The following is a 13,553-nucleotide window of genomic DNA, read 5'->3' as shown; positions in this document are numbered from 1 at the left end:
TGTGTTTTTGGTTGTTTAGTTGTTTTTCAGTTATGTCCAACTCTCTGTGACCCCATTTGGGTTTTTCTTGGCAAAGATACTGGAGCGGTTTGCCATTTCCTTCTCCAACATCTCTTTTCAATTCATTAAAAAAAAAATGAACACAGAACAAAGTACAACCTTGAAGGCTCTTCTCAAATGTGAGGTGTCAACATTATATAAGATCCTAAGACAGATTTGACTATAATTTTGTTCAAAGATCTTCTGATTATTGACATCAGGCAAACGGTTAAAATGGGACTATATGCCCACCTATGGTTTGTTTAATAATATCATGGAAGCTTCCTTGTGAGAAGCTAGAATACATGAAAGATTCCATATAGACGGCAAAGTCTGCCCAGTGTTCCCATTTACTGATGACATCGTACTAACTGCACTGGGCCTCCAGCTTCGAAATATTACAAATCCAGTCTAACCATTTACACTAAAAAAACAAAGTGGATGAAAAAAATATGCACACACACACACAAATACACATATATGTATAAATATATTCCCCAGACCACAACATGAACTTCATTTAGCTAGTCACAGAGTGACACAGAATTTGAGAGTTGGAAGGGATTATTAACATATTCCTTGGATAGGAGCTCTAAATAAAAAATAAGTTGAGTTCATAATTGAGAAGGCAGAGATTAGGTTGTACCACTTTTCGAAAATGGTGGGGCAACTAGGTGGCGCAGTGGATAGAGCACCGGTTCTGAAGTCAGGAGGACCTGAGTTCAAATCCGACCTCGGATCAAACGCTTACCACTTACCAGCTGTGTGACCCTGGGCAAGTCACTTAACCCCACTGCCTAGCCAAAAAAAAGAGAAAGATCTGAGTTCAAATATGGCCTCAGACACTTAATAGTCACGAGCAAGTCATTTTAACCTCTGTCTGACTCATTTTCCTCAACTGTAAAATGGAGATAATAATATCATCTACCTCCTAGGGTTGCTGTGAGGATCAAATGAGATATTTTTAAAGCACTTAACTTAGCACAATGCTTCTCACATAGTAGGTGCTTAATAAATGCTTTTCCTTTCTTTCCACCAATGGAGTAAGTACCTACATGTCACCTAGGTATTCCAATCCCTAAGACAGTACCTTAGGCATAATAAATACTTAATAAATATTTAATGAATTTAATTGAATTAATAATAGCTAACATTTCATATGGCACTTTAAGCTTTCCTAAGCCATTTACATGTATTATCTGAGGTGATCCTCACAACAACCCAGGAGGTAGGTGCTATTATTATCTCCATTTTGCAGATGAGGAAACTGAGGCCCAGAGAGATGAAGTCACTTTCTCAGGGTCACACAGCTAGTAAATCTGAGGGAGGAGGTGACCTTGGCTCTTTCTGATTTCAAGTCTGGCACCCTGGCTCAGAGATGAACCAAGCAAGGCTTCAAGATCGGACCTGCTGTATTTCTCTGGAACAGCATTAAATTCTGAAGAAAGTACAGCAGCCTCAGAGCTTGTGAGAAGCCAAAGGGCCTAGGGAGAGGCCCCACAGGATTTAATGCAGAGGAGATTTCTGAAATCTAGGGGAATTCTAGAAGTAGTGACAAAGGACATGGAGAAGAACCAAGAGGGAATATCCAGGGGGGATTTGCAGCCAAGAGAGCTTGAGTTCTGGTCAAAGAGTTACAGAAGGGAAATTTTTCTGAGGCTGAATGAAGGAACTGAAGGCACCGAAGGAAAGGTTACTATCACAAGACAGAATATCTTAGGCAAAGGGTGGGTAAGGTTAAAAGGGGAAGGCCAGTTTAGGTCTGGTGCCCAACAAACCTTGGGCTAAAGCAACATCCCTTACTGTCTTGTTTCTACTTCTTGCCCCTTGGAAGACTCTCTTCACCTCCCCTCCCCCCTTCTTTGTAACCAGCTTACAATACATATGTATGTAGGAGAGGTTACTATTGCAAGCGAAGAAAGGAAGGAAAATGCACAGTTCCCCCGTCAGGACGGAGGAGATTCAAGAAAAATCACAGCTCTAACTTTAGAGATTTTGCATTAGTCTGGGTACTTCCATTTTACTTAGGTAGGGGTTTGGGCCCAATGTGACTCTGTCCTTGACATTTTATAAAGGGAAATTTAGATATTCTTTCTTCGATGTCTACCCCCCCCCCAAGAGGGGGAAAGCTGGTCAGAAGCACCATTCTGAACCCTCCCGAAAGCTCTGGGAACACCCCTTAGCCCTCAGGAATGCTTACATTCTCTCTACTTTAGCAGGCCAGCTTGGGGTGGGTGGAATTTAGGGTGGCTAGTAATCAAAGCCATGCAAAAAGAAAGGACCAAAGGAAAACGGGCAGGACTTGCCCACTAGGATGTGCTGGGAAAAAGAAGCAAAAGTAAAACCCGTGGAAAAAAAAAGCCCCCTCCCAAATTTATGGATTCTTCCCCTACAAAACTCACCCCCCCCCCACCCCGACCCCGATCAATGAAAAGACTTGTTTAGAATGAACCTCCGCCTCAGATTTCCCGCCTTGCCCAAGCCTCTTTTTTGCAAGACACGGGCTGGGCCTCCGAGGGGCTGACTGGCTAGGGGGTGGGGAGGGGGGGGATCTGTGGGCTGCATTGTGCTTGCCCCCACTGCGAGCTGCAGCTGCAGCCTCCCTCCCTCCTCTGCTTCCCAATCCCATCTCCATCCCCACATCCCCATCCCCAACCCCACCGCGGGGGCCGGGAGGCTCTGTCGGGGGGCGGGGCCGGCTGCAAACCCCCTGACATCATCCTGTCTATATAGGCTGCAGCTGGGGCGGTGAGAGGCAGGCTTTGTGGAGCGGTGGAAGCGGGAGCACGTTACAGGCAAACAAAGGACGGGGTGAGCTGGTGGGGCAAGGCAAGGCAAGGCAAGGCAAAGCAGGCGGGAGGGGATAAGAAGACAGAGGAGCGAGGCAGCAGCCAGGGGCCCCTGCGAGAGCCAGCCCTCCCTTTGCCAGCTCCGCGGCTCGTCTCGCCAGCGCCCAGGTTTCCCACCCTGCCCGCCCGCTCTCTCTCTTTCTCCCCGGCCCCGCAGCATCGCCCCCCCAACCCGCAGCCAGCATGACTGCAAACGGCACGTCGGAGTCGGTGCAGATCCAGTTCGGGCTGATCAACTGCGGCAACAAGTACCTGACGGCGGAGGCCTTCGGGTTCAAGGTGAACGCTTCGGCCACTAGCCTGAAGAAGAAGCAGATCTGGACGCTGGAGCAGCCGGCGGACGAGGCGAGCGGCGGGGGCCACGCCGTGTGCCTCAAGAGCCACCTGGGCCGCTACCTGGCGGCCGACAAGGACGGCAACGTGAGCTGCGACAGCGAGACGCCCGGAGCCGACTGCCGCTTCCTGATCGTGGCCCACGACGACGGGCGCTGGTCACTGCAGTCCGAGCCGCACCGGCGCTACTTCGGGGGCACCGAGGACCGGCTGTCGTGCTTCGCGCAGACCATCTCGCCCGCCGAGAAGTGGAGCGTGCACATCGCCATGCACCCACAGGTGAATATCTACAGCCTGACCCGCAAGCGCTACGCGCACCTGAGCGCCCGCCAGGACGAGATCGCCGTGGACCGCGACGTGCCCTGGGGCGTGGACTCGCTCATCACCCTGGTCTTCCAGGACCAGCGCTACAGCGTGCAGACGGCCGACCACCGATTCCTGCGCAACGACGGGCGCCTGGTGGAGAAGCCCGAACCGGGCACCGGCTACACCCTGGAGTTCAGGTCGGGCAAGGTGGCCTTCCGGGATTGCGAGGGCCGCTACCTGGCGCCGTCGGGCCCCAGCGGCACGCTCAAGGCGGGCAAGAGCACCAAGGTGGGCAAGGACGAGCTCTTCGTGCTGGAGCAGAGCTGTCCCCAGGTGGTGCTGCAGGCGGGCAACCAGAGGAACGTGTCCACCCGCCAGGGTAAGGGTCCCTCGCGCCCCTCCCCTCCCAGGATCCCCAATTCCTCTCCTCACAGCCCAGCCTCGGCCTGGCCACTCCCCTTTACTCCCGCCCTTTCTTTCCTTCTTAAAGCTTGCAGCTTGCTTAAGCCTTCCCGACCTTCCTTTCTCTCCGCGGCTTCCACCCAGCCTACTCCCCATTCTCCCCTCCCCCCGCCACCTCCCCCCTCGGTCTCCACTCGGGGAGGTGAAGGAAAACGATGCTTTCCTCGTGAGGGATGCCTAAATGGGCATGGGGGGAGGGCAACTGCTGTCTAGGGGCTTGGCCCCACTCCCTCCTTCCCTCCCTGCCCCTCCTTGGGGAAGAGGGATCTGCAGAATGGATGGATCTGTTGTCACTGGGGAGAGGGCAAAGGAAGCAGGGGTCGCAACCCTGGGGCTCGAGGGAGACAGCTTTGTTGTCTTGGGACATTTTCCTTTCATTTCCTACCCCCCAGGAATCCTATATTCTCCGAAGGATTCAAAGAGAAACCCCTGGGACAGTTTTGGAGCCCCAGAGCAACCCCCTTCTCCTTGGAATGTGTAAAGGCCTCCCAGGTGCCCCCGCCCCTCCCAGTCCCCGGTAACTGGGAGGACACTAATCCTCTCTGTTCCCTCACCCTAACTCTTCCCTCCTGGGGGTAGAGGGGAGGGAGCAGAATGATGAGATGGGAGGTGGGGAGTGGAATAAGTGATGATGCTTCCTGAAATGCTTTCTTCCACTTCTATCTAAACGTGTCTGCCTCGTGGGGTGGGGGCGGCTCCTCCATCACTCATTCTTTGCCGTCTTGGTCGTTGTAATACCCCCTTTCCCCTCCCCTTATAAATATATATTTTTTTCTTTTACTCTAAAGTCTATTCTGCCTTTTACACTTGCCCAGGGAACTCTACTGAGCCTCTGCTATCCACAAAACTCACTCAGTTTCATTCTCTAAACTTAAGAGTAACAACTGCCTAAACATTTTCCTCCGAAGAATGTGCAGATGCCACATCAGCTCACCAGGGGAACAAGTCTCCTTCCTGATCCTTCTGACTGGTGGATGGTGAGAGGTATTGCATATAATTTATACTCTTGCCCCAGAAGTTTCCTTGCTTTTGATGGGCAATATTTCCTTCCTCCAGTTTTTTGTAGACTGTCTGGCAGCCTGCTTCTCACCTTAGTCCCTTTTTTTAGTGGCTCTAGAAGCTGAACCCTCCATGTCTGCCTTGCCCTTCCTCCTCTGCATCCCTCCCCTCTAACTTTAACAGGGGGCCCCTGTTGTCCTCAGCGCTGACTTTGGAGGTGAGGAGGTGATTCTGGGTGGGTTGGGATGAGATGGGTGTGGCTTTCTTCAGCCACGTTTAAAAACAGCATCTTTAAAAAAGCCAGGAACTCTCCTGGATTCAAAAAGCTGGTGAAAAAAAAACAAAAAACAAAAAACAACACATCCAGTCCATCCCTTCCCAGCCTCCTCAAATAAAATTTGGGGTCCTCTGCACAAATTTTGCAATCCAAACCATCACATGTTGATGTCTGTTGGGTATTAAATAAATCTCTTGTCTTTGTGAGGTGGGGCCTGGAGAATTTGAGGAAAGGGGCTGGCCCTGAGCTGTAGTTCCCTTCATTCAGCTTTGTCACACAGTTGATGACATAGTCACACTGCAGATGAGAAAACCAGATGTGTTGTGTGGAAGGGGAGGCGAGTAGTGTTAGTGTAAAGGTCAGGGTTTTCTTTTTTTCCTTTCAACAGGGACCATAAATCCTGATACTTCCCTTCTGTGCTTCTGGGAAGAGGTAGGATAGTAGAATCCTGCCTTTAGGAGGAATGAATAATTATGACTTGGCTTCAGGGCGTGTCCTGCAAATTTAACTATAAGGCTTGAGCAGTTTTGGTTGGGAACTTCTCCAACAGGATGAAAAGGATCTTCGATTTAAGGCAGGAAGGGACCCTAGAGCTCTCACCCCTGCCCTACCCCCACACTTAAAAAAAAGTCTGCTTGCCCTGAAGGAAAAAGGTCGGAGGTGGGGAGAATTATGGGGTAGAATTCCAGATGGAATATGCAGACCCCCCACCTCTATTGTGTGATTCTAACTGTTCAAGAGTCTCAGAGCCACCATTTAGGTCTGTTTTAATGCCAAAGGTCTGATTGAACTGGGAGAAGGTAAATGGTTAGTGGCCTCAAATAGCCCGTGGGTTTAGAGGTGGGTGGGGTTCCTACTCCACCTCCTTAATTTCTGAAAGCTGTTTGGTGCTATTGAAATTGCCAGTCCCAAACCAAAAACCGAATTGGGACTCTCGGGGCTCTTGAAGGAAGGCAGCAGTGGTCCAATTAGCTGCTGCAATATGATCTCTTGTCTTAAGTACATTTTAGCTGGAAAAGCTGTTTCCGTTCAGCTAATCCTGGCCAGGAGCAGCATTCACCAAGCAGTTGTAGAATTGCTGCTGAGACTTTGCTAACTTAAAAAAAAACCTTTTTTTTTTTTTAACCTTTTGTTTTCCAGTGGCTTTCCTGGCTTTCTCTAATGCCACCATCTCCTTTCTCAGTACAGCAGATAGATCTGGTTTCTGGACAATGGTGAACGCCCATGCTGAGTTCCATTTTCTAAGATAAACCCTTTACCCAGGCAGCTGACTTAAGAGAGGTCTTGTCTTCCTTGACTGATAAGATAGAGCCAGAGTCCCTGGAGATGACCTCTTGATTGAGCCAAATTGCAGCACCCCCAAAGAGTGGGGCTTTTCCTTCCCCTTTCATCTTTCCTTCAGATCTGCTTTCTCTCCTTCTTTCACCCCCACCCCCCTTTTTTTTCTTTTCAATCTCTGCTTAAACGAAATGAACAGGCTCCTTGAGACTCATAACTTGCTGCCCCCGGGAAGCAAGGTTGCCTTCCACCTTGTCCCTTGAAGCCCACCAACTTGAGCATGCCTCCAAAAAAACAACAGAGTCCTGGTTTTGCCAGCATCCGATTCACTTACCTGGGTACATTTGAACAAACACTAAAATCAGAGGGCCTGCTTTCAAATTCCACCTCTGGGATCCCTGGGGCAAGACACCACTTAAAAAATCATAGATTTTGTAGCTGGAAGAGACCTTAAAAGCTACTGAGTCTAACTCCTTCATTTAATAAAAATTACTTTATTTTTCAATTAACAAGCATTTATTTTCTCCCTTCCCTTCACCCATTGAAGAAAAGAAAGAAAAGAAAACTATCACAACAAATAGACAAAGTCAAGCAAAACGCATTGGCTACATCCAAAAAAAATGTATGCCTCATTCTGCACCCTGAGCCCCTCACACCCCTGTCTGGAGGTTGATCATCAGTCCTCTGGAATCATAAATCCATTTATTTTTGTACAGATGAGGAAGCTGAGTGACTTGCCCAGCATCACGAAGCTAAGTGTCTGAGGCAGGATTTGAATACGGGTCCTCCTGACTCCCAAATCCAGTGCTCCCTAGGCCTCAGTTTCCTTCTCTTTAAAATGAAGGGGTGGAACTAAGTGGCTTGAGAAGTACCTTCCAATCCCTAGATCTGTGATGCTGTGAGTCTGTGGCATTCAACAGTTTTTAACAAAAGTAGGGAGAGAGACAGTGCTATAACATAGTGAGTATTAGAGCTAGGAGCTAGGTAGTGTGGATTCTCCTCCTCACTCTTCCGCCAGCCCACCTGACTTGGATAGATTGCTAAAATAAAACTGAGTGGTTCAGGCAGGTCCTGTCCAGCTCATGTGTATGACCTGGCTCATTCCTGCCCCTTCTCTTAGCGTTAGGCTTCCAGGCATCATTCTGTTTGGCGGGAGGCTCTCCTTACCAATTTTTGCTTTGTTGTTCCTTGGGATACCAAAGACCTCCAGTGACCTTTCATGGAAGAAGAAGGAAAAGATGACTCTGGGAGGGCTGTGTGTCCCAGGGAATCTTGCAATGGAACCAAAGCCTTCAAGCCCATGTGGTGGTTCTAGGTTTCTCAGGCCCTACAGGTGAATTAAAATCAGTGACTAACCATGATGGGGAACAGGAAATGATGGAGCACTCTTGCCAGTTGATGAGCTGAGTGCCAGGTGACTCGAACCTCCCACACTTTTCCCTTTAGCAACTTGGCTCCAAGGCCTGGATAGGAGGGGCCCTGGTTTGTTTTTTGGATGGGCTATCCCTTAGAAGAGAGATTAGACTTGTCCTGTTGGCCCTATAGAGCAGACCCAGAAGCAGTGGGTAGAAACTGCAAAAAGGATCTATATAGGCTTGAGATCCAGAGAAACTTACGAACTACTGGAGCGGTCCAAAAGTGAAATGTGATGCCCTAGTGGATGGTGGGTTTTCTCTACTTGAAGACCGCTTGTCAGGCACCCCTAGTGGGGATTCCTCTTGTTGTATGAGTTGGTCTAGACATGGTCACTGGGGTCTCTTTCCAATTCTCAGATTCTGTAATCCTGGTTGCCTGATTCTTTAAGCCTAAAAGGAGAAACAGGAGGATACACAAGAAGTTGTTGGGAGAATCCCGTCCATCTTGAGAATTGATGACTTCCTTGCTGATTAAAAAAAAAGTTAGAAACAAAAACTGGGGCCTTTTGTTTGGAGATACCATCTCAAAGTCTGTTTCTTTTGCCTCTCACCCTTCTTGACTGTCCTCAGAGGAAATACTTAAATAAAAGTGATAGGGAGGAGAAGTCAGTGGGTTCATAGCACTCTAGATGTCCTGGAAAGTTATAAGAACCGGATCTGGAAATCCCAGCCCATTTTGAATATTTGAATGAATAGAAGAGGAAACACGTCACCTGTGGGCTGCTCTTATTCCATTCCTTTCCCTTCCCTCCCCCTTACTCCCAAATGATACCTTCTGTCAAGAGATTAGGCAGGTGGGCAAGTGAGGAAAACTAAGGTCACCTTCTGACGATGACATTCTTTTTAAGAGACAAAAGTTAGATAACTTGTCAGTTATTATTTTTTTAGGCAAATGGGGTTAAGTGACTTGCCCAGGGTCACACAGCTAGTAAGTGTCAAGTATTTGGTCTGAGGCCGGATTTGAACTCAGGTCCTCCTGACTTCAGGGCAGGTGCTCTATCCACTGCGCTACCTAGCTGCCCCTGATCGCTTCTCAGTTGGAGGGGCAGCTTGGCTTGCTGGGTGGGTCACTGGATGTAAGAATTAGTTAAAAAAAAAAAGTTCTTTCAACTAGCTGTGTGAACTTGGCCAAGTCATTGTAACTTCTGTGCTTCATTTTTTCTCTTCTGTAGAATGAAGGGGTTGAACTCCGTGACCATCAAGGTCTCTTCTACCTCTAAATCTATTGTCCTATGATCTTCAAATGAGCAGAAAAACTTTTTAAATTGAAACACAGACTGCCCAATAGAAAACTTGAGGGCCGAGAGGAAAGGAAGAAGATAACTCCCAACTAGGATTATCTTTTTTGGAAAAATTTTTATATTTTATTGTTAAATTTATTTTTATTTTTTATATTTTATTTTTTCCAAGTACATGATAAAACAGTTTGAAACATCCAATTTCTAAAATTTTGAGTTCCAAATTCTTTCCCTTTCTCTATCCCTTCCCCCATCCTTGAGAAAGCAGGCAATTTGATATAGATTGTACATGTGCTAACTAGGATTATCTTGATAGACTTGGTTGAATCATTAATAAGTGTGTGGGGCAGGGGTGAGGGAGAGGGGTGTCTCGCAGTGGTATTCTATAATAAAGAACATCCCAAGGGACATGAGACTCCAAAGCTGCAATGTTGGCTCCATCCCCAGTCTTTAATTGCTTTCCAGATATCTCCTAGTGCCTGGTCTTATCTTTAGTGTGAGACTCCCAAATAGAATTCCAGTTTCCTATTTGAGTAAATAGGGTGCCGGACTTAGAACCTGGGTTCAGACTTAATGGCTGTGTAAAACCTTGCTTCCCAGGGTTTAGGTCCACTAAATCTTTGGAGGGAGGTCCCTTACTGGAAGTTTATTAAGCTGATAAAATAATCACAATTCTTGTATTTTAGTTGTGGTAAAATTTTGGATTTTTAAAAAATTTCCTTTTTACCTTTTAAATCTATCACATTGAGAATTCAAACTGCCCCATGTATTTTTCTCACCTCCCCCCTTTCCTGTTCCCTAAAGCTTCATAATTTTCCAGTTATTTGTGATTCATCCTCTTTAAGAACTCGAAAACCATGTTTCAGAAGTAAGATACTAACACTCAACTTGTAAGGACTCGATGAGATGAGTGAGTGAGTTTTCCAATTACTGGGGTGAGAAATCAGGTTGTCTGGATTAACAAGTACTTACTTGTCAAGGGCTTAGTGCAGTGGTAGGCATAATATTGAGTATAAAAAGTATATGGCGTGGTCCTTGCTCATAAGGAGTTGACCATCTCCTGAGTTGCTGTTAGCTGGCTTCCCTGAAGGAGTCAGGGCACAGGGCTTGGTCCAAAACTAATCTTCACTTAGCCATCATCAAGGAGTGCAAAAGGAGTGACTGTAACAGCTAATCTTTTTCTTTTAACAATAATAACTAGCATTTATATAACATCTGCTACATGCTAGGCACTGTATGCAGTGACTTTCTCCAGTGGTTCATCATACAGGGCCCTTTTCTAGGGAGATGGTGCCAAAGCCTCAGTCACTCTATCTAAGTAGCGGGAACATCTTGTTAACTGTAATTTGGCTTTGTGGAGGTGGGAGGGGCTCTGGAGTTGGCCTCTGTTAGGACTAGTCTTTCATTGTCCTATCCCTGTTGGCAATCATGCCCCCTCTGGAAGAACATTCGGTCTCCTCTTTCAGGGATTAGCTAAGGACAGCGAATCATTTGACAATCTTTCATGCTATCCTTGTGGACAAGAAGGAGAGGTGGTAGCTAGCTACTAGTACAGTTGGTTAGATCAAGAGCAATTAGTATGTCTTCTTGGAGGTCTCCAGTGGGATGTATGCTTGGCCCCATGCTATTTAATACATTTTTAGCAGTGATTTAGATTAAGCCCCAAAAAATGTTTCTCAAACCTTTGGGCAAGATGAGGCCAGAAGAGATAACCTAATACAGTGAATGACAGAGGGGCTCCCAAAAGGTCTCAGATTAGGATATTGAGCCAAAACTAAAAAGGTGAAGCTTAACTGATAACTTGAGTTTAAAAAGTCAACTTTAAAAAAAAATTTTTTTAATTTAATTTTTTTTGGTGAGGCAGTCCAGGGTTAAGTGACTTATTCAGGGTCACAGCTAAAAAAAAGTCAACTTTTAAGTAAAGGAGAGGGATATTTTTCAGACAAGGTATTATCTGGAGACTTTAGCAATAATAATAATAATAGCTAACATTTATATAGCACTTTAAGGTTTGCAAAGCCCGTTACTTGTGTTATCTCATTTAGTCCTAACAACAGGTTCTTGTTCAGTTGTCCAACTCTTCATGATTCCATGGACCATACTATCCATGGAGTTTTCTTGGGAAAGATAATGGAGTAGTTTGCCATTTTCTTCTCCAGTAGATTAAGGGAAAACAGAGGTTAAGTGACTTGCCCAGGGTCATACAGCTAGTCCGAGGCCAGAGCTCTATCCACTGAACCATCTAACTATCTCATTAACAAGAAGTAGGTTGGTGCTATTATTATTCCTATTTTATAGATAAGAAATCGAGGCCTATGGTGTTAAGTGCCCAGGATCACATAGTAAGCTAGTATGTCTTTAAGGCAGAATTCAAACTCAGGTCTGTCTCATTCCAGGTCCAGTGTTCCATGCACTACATCACAGACTTGATATGAGTCATTGATATGATGAGGTAGCCAAAAAAAGAACCAAAACAAAACTGAGACTTTTAAAAAAAAAAGCTGCATTGAAAGGAAAGAATAGTGTTTATAATGAGGGAAGGAATAGGCCCTCTGTACTTTGTTTTGTTCTGTGTCTGAAATATGAAGGTCAGTTCTGCCCACTACATTTTAGCAAAGATCAATATACTGGAAGGTGTCCAGAAGAAGGAAATCAGAAGAGTAAGAAGACTGGAGACTAGGACATATGAAGACTGGTTAAAGGAACTGGGAGGTGTGGACCAGAAAAGAGAAGGATGCTGAGTGGGGATGTGTTCATTGCCTTCAAATATGTTTACACTGTCTTGTGGAAGAAGAACCATTCTGTCTGGCCCCAGAAGGCACAACGAGGAATTATGGGTACATCTTATAGAGGCATATTCAGGCTTGACGTAAAGAAAAACTTCCTAACAATTAAAACTGTCCAAAGGTGGATTGGTGAGAAAGGAAGGGAATAAGCATTTATTAAGCACCTGTTGTATACTGGGCCCTGTGCCATATGTTTTAGAGATACCTCATTTGATCCTCATAGCAATCCAGAACGTTGGTATCCCCATTTTACAGCTGAGGAAGTAGTAGGCAAAGGTTAAGTGACTTGCCTAGATTTACACAACTAATAAGTGTCTGAAGTTGGATTTGAACTCTGGTCTTCCTGACTCCAGGTCCGGGGCTCTATCCACAGTGTCACCTTCCTGCCTCTAAGGGACAATGGTTTTCTGAAAGCAAAGGCTTCTCTGATCAGATATATTGAGACCACATGGCTTCTGAGGCCCTTTGAATTCTGTGATGCCACGACCGTGGAAGGTCTAGAATTCAGCCGTTCCGATGATTAGAGTTGAAGGAACCCGGAGACGACATCTCTTCCATCTCCATTCAGTCATCCCCCTTAAAAGCACCTGCTTTGTACAAAACAAGGTTGAGTAGACAAGCACGGTCCTTAGCTGAGACTGAACAGTATTCTCTTGCCGTGTCTTTGCCCCGATAAATTGTGGGTTGTCATCATTGCAGAGATTAGTCAGCATCCCACTTGACATTTAGATTCTAATCTTAAATCTCCCTTCAAGTCTTAAATACCAGTAAGGAAAGATGGAGATAGTGGCTTCAGGAAGTTAGTAGGGATAAACTCTGTCAAGATTTAGAAAAAGTTTTAATGTGGCCACCTCCAGGGACTCCGAACTAGGACGGTCTAGAAGAATAGAAGTGATAGAGGGAGGTTGGGCCTAGGGCCTAGAGACAGCTGAAGCCCAGGAGGTTTCTGCCAGGCGCAGGGCCAGGGCCGTCACTGGGGCATTCTGCCATTCTCCTCTTGGCCTTGAATTTCAAGCCGCATGATCCTTCTGGCAACTCTGGAAAAGGGTCATCGGAGTAGAATTAAAACTCTTTGTTGGTAAATAGTCCAAATCGGGCTAGATAGACTTCCCCAGGGAAGATCATAATTAGATTAGGTAGAATGTCAAGGAGGGCCTGCATTGTTCCTGAAAGAAAGCTTGTAGTAGACCAGTGGGCTGTAGGCAAAAAGCTTATCTTTTGGAGATCAATAGAAATTAGAAATGAAGATGGCCTTTTAAGAAATTATTGGAATCTTTTTAGGTTTTTATTTCACCTTCATTTCCAAATATATTCCCCACCCCAGCCTGCCACTTCACCAGGGAGCTATCCCTTTTTTAAAAAGAAGTTTAAAAGCCTAGGGGAAGGAGGGAGGTGAGGGTGAGGAAAGAAGGCAGTTCATTCAGTATTGTTCTACACCCAGAATCCCTTTTATTTAGTCATTTTTCAGTCATGTCTGACTCTTCATGACCCCATTTGGGGTTTTCTTGGAAGAGATACGAGAGTGGTTTGCCATTTCCTTCTCCAGCCCATTTTACAGAGGAAGAAACTAA

General features: G+C 46.1%; 1 protein-coding gene across 1 annotated transcript in view; it reads left to right on the top strand.

Annotated features, from left to right (window-relative positions):
- Positions 1-2,777: 2,777 nt before the first annotated feature.
- Positions 2,778-13,553, top strand: part of FSCN1 (fascin actin-bundling protein 1) — a 42,062-nt gene continuing 31,286 nt past the window's right edge. The window contains exon 1 of the mRNA XM_027874842.1: positions 2,778-3,906. Within this exon, the coding sequence (XP_027730643.1) occupies positions 3,072-3,906 (835 nt within the window). The 5' untranslated portion in view covers positions 2,778-3,071. The remainder of the gene's footprint in view (positions 3,907-13,553) is intronic.

Source organism: Vombatus ursinus, unplaced genomic scaffold (genome assembly GCF_900497805.2).
Source record: "Vombatus ursinus unplaced genomic scaffold, bare-nosed wombat genome assembly UNPS02014807.1, whole genome shotgun sequence".
Classification (NCBI taxonomy): domain Eukaryota; kingdom Metazoa; phylum Chordata; class Mammalia; order Diprotodontia; family Vombatidae; genus Vombatus; species Vombatus ursinus.
The sequence above is the reverse complement of the archived record's forward strand: the minus strand, read 5'-3'. Positions and strand labels throughout refer to the sequence as shown.